At 41.8% G+C, this 20,577-nt stretch overlaps 1 protein-coding gene across 5 annotated transcripts in view; it reads right to left on the reverse strand.

Annotated features, from left to right (window-relative positions):
• Positions 1–20,577, reverse strand: part of kcnab2a (potassium voltage-gated channel subfamily A regulatory beta subunit 2a) — a 90,635-nt gene that overhangs the window by 8,138 nt on the left and 61,920 nt on the right. For 4 of the 5 annotated variants that reach the window (XM_071526390.1, XM_071526386.1, XM_071526385.1 and 1 more), the window contains 10 exons: positions 9,237–9,280; positions 8,619–8,656; positions 8,214–8,293; positions 4,819–4,863; positions 4,274–4,318; positions 3,982–4,025; positions 3,563–3,649; positions 1,660–1,745; positions 1,240–1,360; positions 344–438 (listed from right to left, as the gene is read on the reverse strand). In XM_071526390.1, the coding sequence (XP_071382491.1) occupies positions 344–438; positions 1,240–1,360; positions 1,660–1,745; positions 3,563–3,649; positions 3,982–4,025; positions 4,274–4,318; positions 4,819–4,863; positions 8,214–8,293; positions 8,619–8,656; positions 9,237–9,280 (685 nt within the window). The remainder of the gene's footprint in view (positions 1–343; positions 439–1,239; positions 1,361–1,659; positions 1,746–3,562; positions 3,650–3,981; positions 4,026–4,273; positions 4,319–4,818; positions 4,864–8,213; positions 8,294–8,618; positions 8,657–9,236; positions 9,281–20,577) is intronic. The other variant, XM_071526389.1, reaches the window with a different exon arrangement.

Here is a 20,577-nt window from a genome sequence, read left to right on the forward strand (position 1 = left end):
TGTGTGTGTGTGTGTGTGTGTGTGTGTGCTTGTTGAGTGCGAGCACTAAAATGCATTGAGCTGACACTAGCCAACAAGCAGTGTCAAACAGCACTGCTTGGGAAGTATGTACACAGTGCATGGCGTCAACATGGCACTGAAAACACACAAACATATCGAGGGGACAACAACTTACAGAACCTGAAAGGCACAAACACACACAAAAAACAAAAACAATCCACTGTGACAACCAGCAACCAGTAAGGACAAGGAACACGGAATAGGGACACAGGGCAGCAGCACAGATGACTAGAGGAGGAGATATACACAGAAAACAGAGAGAGGGAGGGGCGGGTTCGGCTACCTTCAGAGAGGCCCGAGAGTAGGCAGGCACCCTGCCGTCGTATTTCCCTGAGATGATCCCACAGGCCAGTGGTGACCATGTCATGGCCCCCACACCTGAAGACAAAAGTATCATTATCATCATCAAAATCATAATCATCGACAGACCATGACTCGCTTCCCCAAAAGGATTGTAGTCTTAAATTCAGCTTTGTTTCTTTGGCTATAAAGGAAGAAAAATGATCTTAGTAATGCTGGGTTCTCACTGCATGAGTTTTAGCCTGTTGGGTCTGATTCTTCCTTTCGAACTGGATTTCAAGATCGGGCTGAGTCTTTGCTGACTGATATGGGGGCGTCTGTGGAGATGATTGACATAGCTAATCTTGTAGTGTGAGAAAGGTTAAGGACTAATCCTAACCCTGACCTGGAATTTGTTTGAGAAGGACACATTGACAAATTTGGAGAAATCTAGATGAACTCCTGTAGTGTGAGATGTAAAATGACACAAATCTCTTACAGAGACTTGCAATAGTGTCGTTGAACCCCATTACAGAAGATTCACGCATGTGATGCTCATTTTCATCAAATAGGTAAGTTTTTCTTCAAGTTTGTGTCTGTATGACAGAGCGATTAGAAGTCTTCTCAAATCTGTTGTTTAGTGTGAAATGCTTTGTTTTCACAGTCTCTTAGGATTTTAAGTTGTATAGCCTGTAGGCAACATAAGGTGCATTTGCAAGCGTCACGTCTTAGTGTTGTGTCAGCCTATTTAAACCAAGCCCCAGTTGTAGATCAAGTCACATTTACATCCTAAACTCCATCCCACAAGTTCAAAGTTCAAGTCTCACCCCTCTCTAGCCCTACCCTAAAGCAGACCTGAACCAATCCCCCATCCCCAGCCATAAGTCCATCCCTACTCACCTATCTTATGGAAGAGCTCAGGTAGCTGCACCTCCACCTTCTCTCTCTGGAACATGTGGTACTCAGCCTGCTCACAGATGGGCGGGATCTGGTTGAACTGCCGTGCCACAGAGTACGCTTCCTACAGGAAACAAGGAAGTAGCAAAAACTAGGGTGATATACAGTGCTCAGCAGTTTTTAATGAAACATATACAGGCAACACACCCGAGCAACAAATTGATCCACACAGTCAAAAATCAATTCAGATGATTCAGCAACAAGGCTTTCCTATAGATTAAAAGGAAAAATCTTGAGGAAACACCTTCAGCAATGTTGGCAATTCATACTGCCCAAAACGTTCTGTGTATCACTGCTTTTAGTCCGAGAAGTTTTGGACAGTAGACACTCAAAAGCTGTCTACACAGATTCATTCAGTCTCACCATAATCTCCATAGGGCTCCAACGAGATGTTCCCCAGTACATGGCCATGCCTTGGTTTATCACATGGGTCATCGCCCGCACCGTCTCTGCAAACACAAACATACACAAAAGTCAAAACACACTATGTTGTTGTCACCATGTTCTGTTCACAAAAATAGTATTCTCCCTACCATTTTTTCCTCTATAGACTGCAGTCTATAGAGCAGTGATTCCCAACCTTTTTCATATCAAGGACCCCTAATCTAGTCCACATTAGAGTCACAGACCCCCATTTGAGATTTTGTCTCTCAGACTCAAATCTGAGAATATTTTTATTGTTAGAAATAATTTTGTCCAGAATTCCATGACTATCTGTATTGTAGGTAGAGAGATAGCAGTGAAACAATGATCAAAAAAGTCATTCTTCTACATTTTCTAATTGTGTTCTTGTAAATTAAATAATGCTGAAGTTTAAGAATTCATCAATTTGCTGGGGACCCCCTGGAACCACCTCAAGGACCCCTGGTGGTCCCCAGACCCCACATTGAGAACCACTGCTATAGAGGATGGCCAATGTTATGAGAACCTACAGTATGTGTATCTCAAGTGCTTATTCAAGGGATTTATTTGTTATTACAAGCAATGCATCTTATTATTACAAATCCAAATGGACTGGGGAATTCAGGAGAGATTGCAAAAGAGCTTCTTGTTAATGCTAACGCGTGATTGAATCATTCAGATGAGTACGACACCCATTCATAACAAGATGGAATAGTACAACATTATGGTAAGAATGTACATTTGATCTTCAAGAAGCTGCAGGGGGACAAAGAAAGAGCCAATTGGATTAATAAGGGATGACAGGCATACTTGCACCAGTTCTAACTTTCTTGGCCAATTATAGGGAGAGGGAATCCTCAATCATAAACTAAGAGTCTTCAAAAGGCTGACACGTAGGTCTACAGCTCATGTAAGGGTTAAAGAAATCTGTCCAGTTCTCAAAAATGAAAAATATCTTGGAAAAGTTGCTACCATAGAGACAAAATGAGTCATTTTCCATGGTTGTGCGATGTGTGTGTGTGTGTGTGTTTTTTGTTTTTTTTATAATGTGTGACACTGGCTAAGCTTGGCTGAATGTCACGCAGAGATAATTCTTTGGTTATTATGTTGATCCGTCGCATCACTGTATTTTAGTTAGGGGCATTAGGCAGGAATTGCCTTTACTGCTTGCCCACCGGCCATTTGTGACCAGTGTGTGACCGCCACACAAAGCACAATGAGAGGGGAGGGAGGGATAAAGAGGGTTTCTTTAAGTGGACAGAGCTTTCCCCTGTTCGCTGTCCTTTGGCTACTGCCAGATTAAAATATACCAGATGGTCACACTACTGTTGTTTCGAAGGCATAGACTCAAATCTGTCCATGCGAGCTGTGTGAATTATGTGCAATCTTTTAAAAGGGCAGATGGGCAAAAGAATCCCCTCGCAGACACCTACATCAAACAGCGCCAGCTACTTCTGACTAATAAAGACTGAAGTAATGTGACAGAGGCGGAGCCACAGAGGATATGGTCCCTGTAAGGATAGCTTGAAGCATCGAGGGTAGCAAGCTGACCTCTAACCTGAGTCTGACCCAGAGAGAAACTCTGACATGGGAGCAGATGGATACTGTGTGTCACCAGCTGAGCCCACACACAGTTAGCACTCTGCCATTTAAAGGTCTCCAGCATTCGTCTTCAACCTCATTCTGACTGACTGTGGAGGTGGAAGCACCAAGACAACATGCAGGATTTAAAAATAGATTTTTTTCTGTTACAAGAGAAATTCATAAGAAAAAGATGTTTAAGAGCTTCTGAGACAGCAAGAAAAAAAAGAGGTGATAATTCAAAAACAAGACAAGGCTAAAGCAGAGACCATAGAGACTTTACCTTCCATAGGCGTATTAGGGTCCGGTCTGTTAGCAAAAACCACATCAACGTATTCTAACTGCAGTCTTTCCAGGGAGGCTTTTAAACCTAGAAATAAGCACAACATTCACAAGTTCATACAAGAATAGTGATCCTCTCTTCTGATCTCTGTTCAATTCCTCACAAGAGCCCAATCAATATACTGAAGCTGAAAAATTACTACAGAGGACTCTCAAAACAATGCGATAATACTGTTATGGCACACCCAAAAGCCTGAGTTTTCTCAGCAACTCAGATAACCTCAAGAGCATATCAATTATTAAAGTGAGGCCTTGATTCCCTGGAGCCAAAGTGACTAATTAGGAAGTATTTTGTTGATGCCGGGTCAGCATTTAAGTTCTCCCGCTGTCCTTGGTATGATCTACATCACTGCTGCTTACCTTCTATAATGTGTTTTCGGGATAACCCTCTTTCAGTCTCTGCTCTGCAAACAAAAAATACAGTGCATTAGAAACAATTATCAGAAATGGTACAAGATATGTTATTACTGTTGTATTATATCATATGTCCATTGAGAAATACGATCTAATTCATGTTTCAGCTCTACTGAAAGTACCTGACAACAAATCCGTTTGGATTACACATGATCCCATTAAATGGAACATTAGATACAAGCCGAGGGAAATTATACAGAGGAGCATTTCTCATTTGCACACGCCAGATGAAACTTACTTTCCACCCCAAAAGATCTTTGTTGTTATCACCAGACTGGAACGTCTGAGAATGGAAAATGAAAACACATCAGTTACAACACCTGCCAAACACAGAAAAATAATAGCAAAAAGGCTTAATGCCTACGAGTTGTTACTATCTGAAGGTACAGGCTGAGGTCTAGAATATACATGAGCCTTATATGTACCAACGGGTAGGATGAATAAGCCTCACACATCCTCCTATGCCAGAACTCAGCCAGTGCCAATGAATGAGTGTTGTAGGTGTACAACTTGACAAGGCTATACAAATGCCAATCCAGGACTGAAAAAGTAAAAGAGCCAGGCACTAGAAGTTGATCCATTATTCAGTATCTTTGAGGAGGGACACGAGTGCAGGCATGGCACGGCCGTCCGCATTAATCTTTTATCTCCCTACCTTGCCTTTCCAGTTCATAACGCACTGTTCCTTTCCAATATGTGCAAGGAAAAAGATGATACAAGATTAGGGAGACTGTTGGGACGGAAATTAAAAAACACCAAACTCAATGAAAATAGGCTCCATACCTCCATCCTTTCTTCTTTATGATGTTCCCAAGCACCACCTCTGCCCTGCAAAACAGACAGAGAGGAGGCAAGATTAGATTAAAAGGAGATAGTCTCAACACATGACTGTCTGGGGGTTGTTTTGAAACCCTGAATTAAAGGACACAGTACAACTCTGTACATATATAATGCAGAAGGGAGCTTTCATTGAAAAGAGCACCTGTCTAGGATTGGTCAGTGTGAAAAGTCTGCCAGGGCAGAATCAGCAGGGCTTAGACTGGGCTGTGCTATGTAGCCACAATGTCACTCATTAGTAGCCACGGGGGTGCCAATTATGCCCAATGTGGGGCCCATTAGGGATAGGGCAGAACCTGTCAGTGGGAGGTCTCAACACTTCTCTCACTGTGACAAATAAATGAGACGCCTCCAAGTGTTTCCCAAACAATGTTTATATTTGAATGACCTGCCCAGGTAAATTAATAGCCCACCAAGTGAAGTTTGGGGTTGGAGTCACGTCAGGTGCCGTGATGCATGAAGCTGCCAGTTCTTGCTGATTTAACAAGATTTAATGCTGCCAAGTGCTGAAAATGTGCTAGTGAACTACAATGACCATAATTCATTGCACCTATGACACAGCGCACCTGTGCTCCTTTGAGTCGCGGTGTGTCTGTGCTGACACAAACTGAATGGAGAAACTGTTTGAAGCGTAGCCTTGATAATCATATGGCAATATAATAGCCAGCTAATGTTGCAATGCCATTAGCTTATTAGCTTATTAGCTTAGACTGAGATACTTTAGTGCCTGAAAAAATGTTACTGGGCTCGCTAAACGAAACATCAATAACAAGATGTCAATAACCCCCGCTTCTGACACTGCCAAAGTAAAATGACAACCTGTGGGAAACGCAGTGTACTGTGGCCTCACTGCACTGAACACACAGTGGAAGTATAGGCTCAGTTATCGATCCCTCTGCCTCCCTCAGCTCTTTACTCTCTCTTCTCCCTCCCACCTCTCATTTTTACTTGCACCACCTGTTCCTTCCCTCACCCTTTCTTCTGCTCTCCCCCAGGTACCATCTCCATTATCCCTCCCACTCCGCCCCTGTATTACTTTTTTCTTGCATCTCCCTACTCCTCTGTCTGGCTGTGTGTGCCTGGTACAGTGTGCTAATCTGAGAAACAACAAGAGCAGAGTAGGGCTGTACTACTACTAGATGTTACAGACCGGGCGGCTGGACATACATCTTCTTCATGACTAAAACAAAAGCAAAAGCACTCCCTTAAGAGAAAAGCACAATAATACAGTATATGTGTATTGCACACACTCACACACACCCGCTGCACTATGCATAGCTGCTCTGAAATGTGAGTACTTTGAAAGCCTTAATGCTGAATCTATGCTTATAGTAGATGCCATGCCTTAATTCAGTATTATTCATGGATTCATAATATTCTTCTACTTTCAGATTTCTCCATAATTATCCTAACAATTTGTCACTGATTTCACACAATATCATGCAATTACTATGGATCTGGAGCAAAATGTCTAAGCCTGAAACATAATGGAGGAGATTGTGTTATGCCAATTACTCACATACTTTTAAGTGCACGGACGGCCGTATGTGTTTGCTGATAACAGCTGCTGCATGGTATAAAATGAAAATTGAAGCAAAACATGTTTATTTGTTATTTATATATATATTTTGAGAGACACTAGCTTGTACACTGGAATGTGTAAGCTAGTTAAGAATAACAATCAATATTTAAATATCTCCATTTATTGAATGTTTTACCAGAGCACACATACAGTATACAGGCCTGACACACAATCACTGCCAAATGCTTTGCATGAGCAGAGCTATGACTGTGAGCACAGCTTACAAACCCTGTTTATCTCTCAAACCTCCCAGTACAGAATCAACATTACAGCAGTGGATTCAAAGTCAACTGTGGGGCTACCAACACCACTTCACGTTCACTGAGCCTGACTGTTCTGGCATACTGCAATTCCTTCATCAAAGTGATTCACATGAAGCCTCTTTACATTTTGATGTGCAGAGTGTTTGATATGTTCTACTTCTGTGCATGTGTGTATGTGGATGTGCGTATTTGTGTGCATGTGCATACTATAAGCTTCTCAGCACTGCTTTGCAGCACAAGCTGTCAGGATTAACACCTGTGCAAGACATGCAGAGTTGTGACATGGTGTCACAGCCATTTGCACGTGCCTCACAGATTTGTCCTTTCTGTCGATCTGTGATCTTTGCTATGTGGTATCATGAAGATCAGGGTCAGTTTGTAATCCTTGTGTCAAAGATCAACCTTGTGTCTGTTTTTATGGCCCCATCATAAAACTCAAAGTCAAACAGTGTTGAAAGCTCCCCACAACAATGGAGTGTGTAGTAATGGAAGTTTACCAGACAGCAGCTGCTGAAGCAGTAGGTGGGAAAGGAGGAAGACAATTAAGATCTACTTTCCTGTCTTTTTCTTTTCTTTTGATTTGTTTTTATGTGAAACTGGCACCTTAGAATATCTCCCCAAACATATTGGCACAATGAAACCTAGAATATTCTTAGGAAGATTAAAAAAAGACTTGGTGCTGTTAATCAGAGATACTGTTGGCAAAGGATAATCCCTCAATCCATCCAAGCTACTACAAAGCCCGATTAATCCTGGAATATAAGACATTGCTATGTACAGCGAGAAGGCATAGGGATGAAAGAGGTTAAAGATATCATTACTGCCTGTCCTGTAAATTTAAGCCAAGACTGTGAATGTCTGACCCCTCATAAAAGATGTCAAACATTGCAACAGTGACACACTGTTAATGAGAAAAGCCCACCTAACCTCAGGTCTGTGTTCAAGGACAGAGACATTAACCACTTTGTGCCCCCTGTGTTTATGTAGACAGGATAGTAGGTCTGACCCCAGCCTGTCTCCTGCATATCAATAACATGCTTTAGATTATATTACATGCTGAATGTGCAAGCCTGGATGTTATTGCATGTTCTTGTATGCGCAAGCATACTGGAGGCTGCAGTATCAGGGCAACTGTAGCCATGAATAGTTTCAGTTCACCTCCAACCTCAGGGCTTCAGAAAAGTCAACCAGAAATGTAATACATTTGAATGAAATCTTCAAAGGTCTCTCAAGCATTGGAGATGAGATTATATGTCTCACACTTTGCACTCAAAATTTGGTTCTCCTAAGTATTTACATCCTTTCTAATGCTTTGAGCATTTGCTTGTGAAGCATTATGGATCAGGCTTGCACCAGGCAAGCTCACTCAAGGATGGCAACTGTAACTAGTTTACCAGCTCTACCTGGTCCAGTGCATTTATAATCTCAATTTAGCAGCCTGGTCATGTTTGGTGTTGTCTCATTGATAAGTGACCTGTGGCACCGGGCATACTCACTTCCCAGCAGCGTAGACTTCTGCTGTGTCAAACAGATTGATGCCATTCTCATAGGCCAAAGTCATCAGCTGCTCTGCCGTCTGTTGAGAGGGTAGGAGAGAAGGAATGGAAGAGGAAAGAGGAAAGGGGGAGAGAGGAGGAAGGGGGGGTGTTGAGTGATCACTTATGCGAGGCGTTAGGGCTTTTCAATTATTAAACTTCCTTCACATGCCTAAGGAACACCTCAGTGGCTTTGCTTTCACATGGCATGTGTCTATTCTCTGGCTGTGACTCCCGGTGTCAATATGTTCATAGTATAATCAGGAATAGTCTTCCTGAGCAACCCACGCTATGCTAGATCATATGGAGGGGTGCAAAATCCCAAGCCTTGACTGATGGAGGATGACAAAATCCATCTGCTCTCACCTCATCCGTTATCTGTCCACCGAACGTCACCCATGTTCCTACACAGAATGACAGGGAGAAAGGGCAAAGTATCAGTACACTGCAAGCACTTACACGACACACACACATACAACATGAATGCACACACGTGTAAATGATCAGTAATACATGCATTCATGTAAACTTGTATACACACAAACAAAAGCTAAGCCTCTAAACTCGCAGTGTCTTCAAGTTTCATCAAGTTATATTAGAAACTAAATGACGTTTTAAACAGCTATGAAGACTTCCAACGTTTTTAATTCCAGTTCCGAAATTGAAGTAAATGTGAAAAGAAAAACAGGTGCAGACCTATCAGAATAGGTATGTGTGACTGGGCTGATTTCTCAACAGAAAAACAGTGCACTAACATTTGCAAGACCTACAAAACTTAAAAAACCTAAAATGCTTTATCTGTATTCAAGACCTTTTAAAGTGTTGATATAGTTTAAGACTTTTTGTACAGACGCCCTGAAACACCTTGATGAATTTTTTTTTTTTATATACATAATGTCAATAATGCCCTTTCCTCCCTATTAAGAGTACAAAGGACAGCAGGGAATCAGTTCCCCTCACAAATCTGTTATACAAAACTCTTACCTAATCCAAGGCAGGACACCCGCAGGCCTGACTTTCCAAGGTTTCTGTCAAAACAGAAAGAATTATATTAGCATAAATGCTGAATTGATGTGGCAGTGATTTGTGATATTTTCTACTCCAGAGGTGGGAAAGGCCATTAGACTAGGACAAAGACTAAGACTCATCTAAAAAAAATAAAATATATTCCTATTACATCTCTGTAATGGGTGGTCTAGTTTTACTTATACTGGAAGAAAAGTCTGTTCAATTCTTATTGCAGTGGAAGCTTATCAGTCATGGAAGCAGAGAACAGGGCTCTGTATGGATTTGAAGCCAGCCTGTTTCTACTCACTACTACTACTAATTTTCTATCTGCTCTGACACATGTAGGATGGATGCATATGGAGAGACAGTGGCATTTCTGCTGACAAGGAGAGAGTGTGTGTGTGTGTGTGTGTGGCTGCGTGTGCCCGCAAACAAATGTCAAGGGGACGCCTGGGAGAGGAAGTCTTAAGCAGGCCCACCATGACATCCATTGAAGTTTCTCACAGCACACCAGGATTCCCTAGCCGCCATGTGACTAAAATCCCCTACAGCCACTCAGAAGCTTGACTCCCCACAACAGCTTGCTCCTAAAGCTGGCGTCTCTGAGCCTATCACAGTCCAGACAGACCCCACTGCTGACAATCACAGCTTTGGTTGAGTCTTTTCTTCTTTTTATGTCAGTTTTTAAAGTTTTCTGAGACGGCTATGCATATACATACGAGTAGATTCCTACTTAAAAGGCAACGCTCCGATATTTGGCATCATCTAGATCTGATAGGAGCAATGAAATTGTTTTTCCTTAGTCAACTGTTCACAGTACAATATGTTTGAAATTGTTTCATGAAGGAAGAGCAGCGTATCAGATACAGGCTTCAGATCAATGAAGACCTTGAGACCATATCTCTGATCTAAGAAAATATTAAACATACAAAATGAAGTGTGCTACTTCTGGTCGACCTTCTGTAAGAGATACGTTGGCAGTGTGGACAGATAAAAAAATGTGGCATCAGAGATGATGTAACATGTGCAGGAGTCAAAGTGAGTGCGTGAGTGTGGGAGGCTGTCTAATATATTTTTGTAAGAGCGCCTGTTTGTACAGAAATACAATTGGGATGTCTGTATTTGAAAGGAGTAGAGAGGGATGACAGAAAAGGTGTGTGTGTGTGTGTGTGTGCATGTGCACGCGTGTGTGTGTGTGTGTTATATGACTGTGCATGTAACTGCATGTGAGTGGGATTGTGTGTGTGGGTGTTTTGTGAAGCCATGGTAGGATTGCTAAATTGCTGTGGTGACTGAATAAAGCACTTCTTTCAATGTGCTCTGAACGGCAAGAGAGTCCAAAAAAACCACTTTGCATCAACTAAACCATTTTAAATAAATATGGAAATCTCAACAATATCATATCCCCTCTAAATAGGCTAAGTGGGCTAGGGTTGTGTTGTAGTGAGGAAAAAAGACAAGAAAACAAAAATAAGCTCTCTTCAAAGGTCTGGTTTTAAGTTTCTTTTTGCTGTATCCATATATTCTCTATTTTGGAAGAGTTAATCCAGTTAACTGTTTCACTGTATTAACAGTCCAACACACTACATCATCCAACGTAATTACTTTCACCATCTCTGAACCACCATGGCTGCTGGTGAAGTCTCTCCAATCCTTAGTCTTATCTTCTCTAATCTCCAACCCCACAAGATATTTCAAATATAGCATTTTGCAGCAAAAATCAACCATTATCTTTTTGAGCCATCATAGGTGTCAGCGAGGTCAAATGAAATCAAATAAAAAAATGAAATCAAATCCTGTTTATGACAATTTTGTGCCTAGTAAAGCACTTTGTGTCAAACTTATTTTCTATAAAGAGGTTCACAGATAAATCTGACTTGATTTGGTCAGTGAGGTCTCTAATCCTGTTACGGTATGAACTGGACTGAATCCGAGAGCCTGATGATGTCATTAATATGGTCCCACTGACTTATCAGCACACACAGGCACTCACAGGGGAGCGAGGGAGCGATATGGGAATCTAGCGAGACCACGTGCCCTCGCGGTGCATCGGGGGAGACACTGCAGCGGTGACAAGGTTAACACAAGTCCCCTCTGGCAAACCATTGGAGCTGATCTACAATTAACTGCGTCTTAATTGCTTTGACTAAAATACCCCCTCGGGGGGGCAACTGCTCAGCATCACAAACACAGATAAGTGAAACCAACAGCAGCTTACTGACCGAAAATGTTAGCAGAGCATGTTTGAGTGTTTTAATGATTCACTGAGATATTTGTCTAATGGTTCTGTGAAATAACCTCTTCATTTAGATGCTGCTTGACTGCGTCCTGCTTTAAATAGAAGGTGTAAAGTGTAAATGCAGTTCGCGTTTGTCTCTAGACACTGCGTTGTGTGTAGATTCAGCACTGAGTCTCTGTCATGCCTTGCAGTATTGCAGCATCAAACACACCCACTTAATGTGATTAACTGAATTCATGTAGCTTATGTGTGAAAACATTGTGCACGAGCATGTTCAGAAAATGAGTTGCATAGTAAACCTGTCTAATTAGATAAACAAGGAGCTACTGTATAGATGTGCTTCTAGAGTTGCACCATTTTCATTAGCAAGTGTTACAAAGACAAAGCTCACTGTGTCAGCGTTGCATAAGCATGCTTCATCCATGAATACAGTACATACAGTACCAGTGCATTTAAGTGCTTCCCCAAACCTAAAAATAAGAAACCAGGATATCAGAATACACAGTCCTGCCCTTCCTATTGTTCTCTTTGTAATGATGTCCCTTTGTCAGCACTGTGTTGTGTTCAATATTTTACTAGGCTGGCCTTGAATACTGCATTGTGAGTTGCTGCAGTGACCCTCTGCCAGGGCCTGAAAGCAGGCAAGGGTCAGGTTCCCGCTGAGCCGGACCGCAACAGTAAAGTCATCTCCCTCTCATCCTGCTCAATAATGGAAGGAGACAGATACAGTACAGGACAAGAACACCACTGCAGTCAGAAAGCCAAAAGCAGATGGGTTTCACTGAACAAGTAACTGTTCTGGGACTTAGTGACCCTTGTTTCCTCAGAAATATATTAGTCACCCTGTCACATCAGCCTTCTGCTCCAATCAGCCCACAGCCCCACTGGAATAATCCACGGTGCTCATTTGAGTATTTTGGTTCGTTTCTTTGCTCTGATGAGGGGTGGCTTGGAGGTTTATTTTGGGGACCTGTTTACATATGCATTACACCCGAGCTTGACACATAATAAATCCTTGTTGTCTAAGTCAGTCATTCAGCCCTGCTGCTGACTCTGGGGGCCCTTGAAGGAGGTGGCGCTGGCTCAGAGCTGCAATATGTTTCCATGTCATCAAGGTCAAGGTAAGGCAGGGTATATCAGAGATAGAGTTTCTTTCAGCTAAAGGGGTTCTGCCTCTGGAAGAGGGGAGCGATGTGTGATACTAGATCAGCACAGAGCCATGGAGAGTATGCAGATAAGATTACCATTAAAAAATTTGATTTCGGCTCATGGATTTGTAGTTATGATATTTTGTTAAGATATTTATATATATAAGTCAAAAATGACACAAGGTGTGCCTAGTGATGGCAGGGATATTCTGGTTCTATATAATGCTAGGTGACTTTAGGTGGTTAAAACTAGTTATAGGCTACAACTTAAACAATTAGATTTAGTTTGTTTAGAGATAAATATAAGATGAAGAGGCTGACAACTAACATTAGTTAACATTATCGATGGTGAGCCACTGGTGTGAGCAGGTTTTAGCTTGCAAAGTACCCTTCAGTTCAGTTGCTGTAGCCTTTCCTTTGCACCATCTTGGATAATTAGGCCCACAGCTCAGCACATCTCTCAATATTGAAGGATCATTTTGGTGTATATTTTAAATAATTTTGTCTAATAACCAGTTGAGTCAGGTATTGTTTATATCTGCTTCTTTATCTTCCGCCTGCCATTATGGCAATATTCCAGTGACACTGGAAGTTAAATACTGTACTTGCTCTGGTTTCTCTATGCTAGCTAAAGCTAGAAAGCTCTGCCTAGAAAACATTTGATAAAAGACTGCCAACCGACATGGATAATACCATATTACTATGGTTTACCACCTATCACTGACAAACTATTTATGTTAGCCAATGTCAGCATTACTGGCAATATCAATTATATAAATATAAATAAATAGTATTCAAAACTATGCAAACAGAATAAACAACCTAACTTCTGTTTATGCCAAGCTAACGTAGCCAGAAGACACCCCCCCCCCCCCCCCCCCCCATTTCAGGCAGCAAGCCAGAGCCAAAGAAACAGGTCACGTCTCCACTGGTCGAGCCACGCCTACAGGCATCACAGGTGCAAGCTTTCGCATTTCAAAAAGGTTAACTTTTTGCAACTTGTTTAAGTCGAGTTGGAGACAGACTGACCTCTTGGACTGGTCGCCAGCTGTGGCTACTGCCACCTGCTCACCCAGGCAAAAAGAGCAATTCTAAACAAAATGTGTGTGTTGGTTGCCTGTAATTTTGGTGATGTAGCAACTTGAGCTCATTCTACTGTTGAACTCTTTGTAAGTCACTCTGCATCAGGGGCATCAGTCAAATGCCTATAATGTAAAAAATAAATAAAATGTTTTTGTGTTTTAGAACTGTATTTGCGAGGATCTTTGGCCTGGAAAGGGTTATTGTGATAACAGCACAGTAGCAGATTTATTGATGATTCTTCCCCAATTATCAGTATTATGCAAAAATCATGTATCAGGCAAGCCCTGGTAGGACATGGGAGTGGATTGTCAGGGAGGAGGAGAGGCATGGGGCAGACATCAGTCAGACTGAAGGCACTGGTCAGGATGAGATGATGAATGAGAGACGAGGTCACAGAGCTGTAAGGAGGAATGTGTCGAGAGATATGTTCACTGAGCAGAACTATTAATACAACCTCACCAGTGGCTCCAACTTCAAAAACAAAACCACACTCCTCATGCCACCAGCCTGTGTTGGCTGCAGGTGGTTTCCGACTCCATTTTAGTTTATGTAATATTCATTGCACTTGAGGGAAGAAGAGAAGGAAGAAGGGAGGGAGGGAGAGGGAGAGGGGGAGAGAGAGAGAGAGAGAGAGAGAGAGAGAGAGAGAGAGAGAGAGAGAGAGAGAGAGAGAGAGAGAGAGAGAGAGAGAGAGAGAGAGAGAGAGAGATCAAGAGTTGAAAACTTAGATTTTAGATTAGAACTGTCCTGACTGGGAAATGAGAAGAGGGAGGGAGGGATAGGGTGCACCACCTCTGTCCTGAAAAGCAGCTACACACACTTCCTGTGATTAAAGGAACAGTTCACCCAAAATGAAAATTCAGTCATTGTCTATCTATGTCAATCAAAACTCCACTGAAGGTCATCCGACCTGCTCGTTAGTCCCCACACATTCCATCTTCTCCAAAACAATTCAAGTGAACAAAAGCGGCATAAAATGATCAAATTTCTCTAAACAACTTGTGCAAGTGTTTTGTGGCCAAACAGTTGTGATGTGAGTCTAAAAGCCTATATTTACCTCACTGACAGCATGTTTTTGAAGCATGAACGGTTGTGTGCCTTGTCGCGCGCCCTACAGCATTCTACCATGAGGCGCTGCTCGCATGCCGCCAGCGTCCTGACCTTTTTGGGACTCCAAACAAACAGAACCCATTCACTTCAACTGTTTGAGCTGGAACTGCGGGGGCTACCTCGCCACGTGTTTGGCGGTCATACAAACTTCAAGAGAGCTTTGACTGACATGGAGGCAAGAAGATAGACAGAATTTCTATTTCAGCCTGAACTGTTCCTTTGAAGTTCACACTTCAAATATAACTCTCCCTACGGTATACCTCCCATCCCACATACACAGAACACATATGTCTGCTAACACTACACCCTTAATCTAGATAGAGCAGCCCGAAACAAAGAGCCACAAGACTTGCAGCACTTTAAGACTATTTTTTTTTCTTGTTTTGCTTTTTGTAACTTCAGTATTAACAGATTTTCCTCTCAGAGGGTTTTCCTAAGGCTGGATCTGTTACTCTTCTAACCCCAGCCACACTCACAGGCTCTTGTCATGGGCAAATCTGCCAGAGCCCGCAGGGATAGAAAATCTTCTGTTGTATACTGGAGAGGAGAGCGAGGGCAACTTACTAGAACCTGGCAGGGATTCCAAGTCTTAGCAATGGCTGTTCTGTCTAAAATGTCTCTGAGCCATTCCCAGACATCCTGAAATGCTTGGAAATTACCTAACAAGGAGACAAAACTGGGGCCAATTAAAGAATTGTCTCAATGAAATCTAGCAGATGTCAAAGGAACTGAATAGACTATATTTAAGGTTAGCAGATTTAATGTATTTATGTCCTTACCACGTTCAAAAGGAGAACACAAATGTTAACAGACATAACTCAGTAAAAATGACCAATAGCTCAAAGACAGACAATCTAAACAAAATGTGGTGAATGAAGGTGGAGTGAAATCATCTGAAATTACCTCCCCAGGAATAATTTTGGAAAAAAACAACAACAAAAAAAAGCTCCAAGCAAGCAAAACAAGTGCTGAGTGTGGCATGATGACATAAAATCAAAACAGGCTCATTCACACCTACAGTGATAACTATAAAGATAACTATACACTAAAGCCTTGCTCACTATTCCTGCGCATGTTGCCACACTGCATCAATTCAGAGTCTATTGGTACCATCTGCCTGATTTTACAGTAAAACTAGTTAGGTTAAATATTCATAACATACATGACTAGGCGTGATGCTGAGAGATAGATGTAATTTGGCACTGCTGATCTGTGCTCTAATACATTTTGGATTTGCTACTCCTTATTTAACAAATTACGTATGCTGAAGTTTTGTGCTCATGCTACAGTTTAGCTTCACTCCCTGCTACCATTTTTCATCAATCACTGCATTACAAATTACATAACGCATATAGATCAAATGCTTGTCATGCAGAATAAGAAACCCAAGTACAAATTTTATTGTCAAAACAAATTAAGCACAATCTGATGTTTTGGTACAGTCCTCATTTTCCAATTCAAACCCCTGCCCACACCTACAATAATAGACCAGTTTGGCAGCTTTCAATAACCTCACACAGAGCACTTGTACAAGAATAACACAGAATTGTGCATGTAATCGCTCAGCTTTAGGCTTATATAAGCAGGCTACATATTACTATGCTATACTCAGCCCAGAAATCATGTGTAACTCGCTCCTAAGAAAAATAACAACAGTCAAATGAAATTCCTGCACACATACCATACAGCGTAAAGATTGTGGAAATTGGTATTGACAAACTCTGGAGAGAATGGAGGAATTGCCTCTTCCTGACAGTACACAGCAGAATTAATACATCTAGGCTATTTCTAAAGCATTTAAGACAATAACATACAGAGAAAATCAGAGTGCTGCTAAGGCATAAACATGCAGGCTCTAATTAAACTCTATCAGCCATGCAAGGAAAGAACAGCTGTCTTCATTTCCTCCAACTTAACACAACTGTGTGTCTCTCACACAGACATGCTTATAGACACATAGGCACAGATAAAACTCCACAACAACCCCCCATCGCACTTCACTCTCTCACACACCAACACAGACAAAACCTCAGTGCATACAGTGAAACACAAACCCCCATCAATAAATGAACCATCCCACCATTTGGCAATTCCTCTCCACATGCCCAGAGCAAACAGATGGTGAATGTTCTGTGCACATTTAAGATGGCTACAGTAGCCTGTTAGGGCTATAGTCTCCGTGGATGAATCCTAGCGCTTACATTGGAGTGGCCAGAGTGTAGTGCTGTGCGTGTTCTGCTCAACTTCCACAGTCTATTTATGATTCATCTTTCAGGAAGGAGGAGTACAGGCTGTAGAGAGCTGGCTCCCTAATGGAGAGACCTCAGAATGCAGGAAAATGCCCAGCATACACCCACACTCATGACGCCCTAAATTTCACACCCACAGCTTTTGTCACCCAAACCGCAACCATGCATGCCCTTGCACTTGAGTAACAAAATATTTGAAGTTTGACACTCAGTTTCATGAACAAGGTTAAAAATTCCCTGACAATGAGAAAATATTCCTACAGTTAGGCATGCCCAATTAAATTTTCACACTGAAATCACAGACAATAATCACTAGGCATACATGAAGCCTCCGTGATAATCTGAGTGTTCATGTTGCATGTTTTATTTGTAAATCATTCACACTTGCCTGAAGTCTATGTCTTTGTAAATGCTGCTGTCTGCTCAGGTATGGACCAAGGGACTTCTAGGTGCACCAAATGAAAACAGAATTGGGGTGACTGGCTTTATAATTGGTACTTTATCTCTCTGTGTCTCTATGTTGTTCATAACGATACATCACACCTTCACACAACACAGTGATGGGATTCAAATGCCATCTGCTCACACAACTCTGCCAGTAGCTATATACTGTGGCCGTGATTCAGTATCAACTTTACAACTAACAGTGGACCTCCAGAGCAATCAAGAATCCTACTGACAGTGTGAGCTAAGGCGAGTCACTGTAGATCTATGCCAAGGGAAGAGGAGAGTCAGCTACTCATATTTACATGGCCACTGCAGTAAAAAGATACTGAATGCAAAGGAGCAGAAGGACAAGTCTACTCTCGCCCATAAATACTGTGGCATGAAAACAATCCCGTGTTTTGGAAAACATCCTCTAAATAGCCTTAATGTTATCTAGTGTATACTAAAACTCTTGAATTCAGCCTATGACTGCAAAAACCACACAAACTGCAGTCCAATAAGAAACTGATCTGTATTCAAACTTATTTGCCTCTATATTATTTTGCAGCAGTTTATTTGTTACACCTAAGCAAATAAACCGACTCTTGTGGAGGGGAGTCATTCCCCCAAGACCCTTCCCAGGTTTGGTGGGTTGCGAGGAGAGCTGATACACGACAAGGAAAAGCAGGGTCTTATGGGATTGACTCCCCACCTGCCCTGTCTGCCCATTCTCACAGATATTCTTCCGTTCTCTGAGCAAGACTACTTTACATAATCATAAGCCGTTTTGCGTGCATCATTAATTCAGCCCTGACTGAAGCCATTTAATCATTCCTTGGAGGAGGCGCAGGCTCTCGCAGCCCGGCTAGATGATTTTAACCAGTCATGTCATGCAGGCCCAGTGTCACATAATGGAGCGGCTCAGTCTGTGGTGAGGCAGGCCGCTGGGCTGCAGTAACTAAAGCCGCCGCAATCCTTCTATACCTTGAAAAGACAGTCAAATTCGATGGTTTCCTTGGCCTCGTGGGGAGGTCAGCTTCAAGTAAACCACATCCTTGTCTGTCAGCCGTGATTCAAGCTCAAGGCTTCCATCCGGGGATCCATGCAAAACAGGCTGAATTGAATATGAAGCAATCAACATGTTCTGCCGCTTGGATAACCGTGGAAAGTTTTGTGAGCTGGAGAGTAAATAGGGCTTTCAGTATTCATATCCATAAGTCATGCTGCCATGCAGTATATGACAAGCTAACATTTTATTTTTCACAGGTCCTTACCATACAGCCCAATGTTAACTGTACTATTTTGGGAAGCAGCCATTAAACCGCTATCCCATTCAACTGTCAGGGGCAGAATGAAAATAAGATTGAACTGAATTTAAAAAAGAAAAAAAAGAAAAGAAAAAAAAAACTTGTGCTGAAACATGAAAATAGAAATGCAATGGTCTGCTACGGTGCTGGGGAGCTTTTACTTCCAGAGGCATGTTGGAAAGATACACACTGACGTGAGCACCGATCACCCAGCCTACTTCCTCATGGGCACAGAGCCTACCCTAGCACTAACCTTAGCGCTCTCTCTCCCTCCCCCTCCCTCCTCAAAAGCACATATGTTTTGCCCTCAGTGCATGTATCATCATTCTACATTTACATTACCTTCAATTTACATCAGATACAAGCATGGCTCACGAACACAGCGTCCGCTCTGTATTTTGAACTGTACTGCGGATGCAAGGAACACAATCAGGCGCGGGCCCCCAAGCTGAAAATGATTTTACTCATTCAACATCATTAGCCTCAATAATGACAGTGTGCCAACATGGCTAGGCTGCTGCTAGCAAATCAGATATGAAGGATTGTGCTGTGCCTTCAGACAACAGTACTGAGGAGGGGTAATGTACTTCATTACTACAACTCCCATTGTTATTTTCCCAATCAACAGTAAATATACAGCTAGTTCAGGGATGGACAAATGATGGGCTGCATTACAAAATCAACGATTTGCTGAACATTATCCAGTGGCTTTTGGGTGATTCTCAATTTTTTTTTGATAATTAATTTCTTGGCCATTTTTTCAATCTAAACAGAATTTTGTGCACAACGTAATTGCCAAAGTAAGTAATGCAGTGTGCAACAGTGTAAAATGTAGCACTTAGTGTTCACATTGGCTTTGAAACTTATTGCCTATGGGACCGAGTATGAGTATCATTTATTTTTATTTTTTTTCCTCATGAACCTATTTGATAACAGGGAGTGGAATATACAGTCAAAATCATGAGAATTAAAACTGTCTGTGTCTTGTGCAGTTTGCAATGTTGCAAGTATGAGGCAAAATAACTGTAATTATGGCCCCTCATTGGCCTCCATATTAACCCAAAAAACCCTGATTTGTTGTTAAATGACCACATTTCTGCTAATGTTTTGGTACCGCATTAGGCAACAGAAGCTAATGTTATTTACAGGAATAATATACATATTAATTCCTTACATATTCATTAATTATTACAGCATTATTATAAGGCTTTGTTGAATACTCAATTCTGAATGGCCAATGAACACATTCTGAGGTCTCAGTTATTTTTTTACATTTAATATCACTCTACAGTCAAGAAGTCCGGTCAATTTTGTTGATTTCTAATAAAATGTAGCAACTAGGGATGCCGCAATCGAGAATTCCGATAATACTTTATAGTCGCCGACTGCAAAAACCGATCGATGATGCAAAACATGTGAGCCATTTCTCAGCGGAGTTGGTGTCATTGTCACATGCTAACTCACCTCAAAACATGTCCTCGATGTGGATGTTAATTAAAAACACAAATCTTCATGGACAACCAGTAACGTCACAGTCCGTCACGCCCACTACTTCCCCTCATTTAATTCTCTGCTTATTTAATGCATCAATTCATCGCATGCCATGTGTGTTTGTTTACAGAACAGTGTGCACTCTGCACCGCTGTCCACGGTGCTGAACTGGACGACGGTTGAGACCCTAACAGCGGAGAGGCAACTGAAAAGTCTCATTTCTCTCTCTCTTAAGAACATTCACCAAAAACAAAGACTGAAACG

This window comes from Centroberyx affinis, unplaced genomic scaffold (assembly GCF_046629955.1).
Source record: "Centroberyx affinis isolate AG114_WGS23_722 - 3 ecotype Tasmania unplaced genomic scaffold, CSIRO-AGI_Caff_v1 ptg001408l_1, whole genome shotgun sequence".
Lineage (NCBI taxonomy): Eukaryota > Metazoa > Chordata > Actinopteri > Beryciformes > Berycidae > Centroberyx > Centroberyx affinis.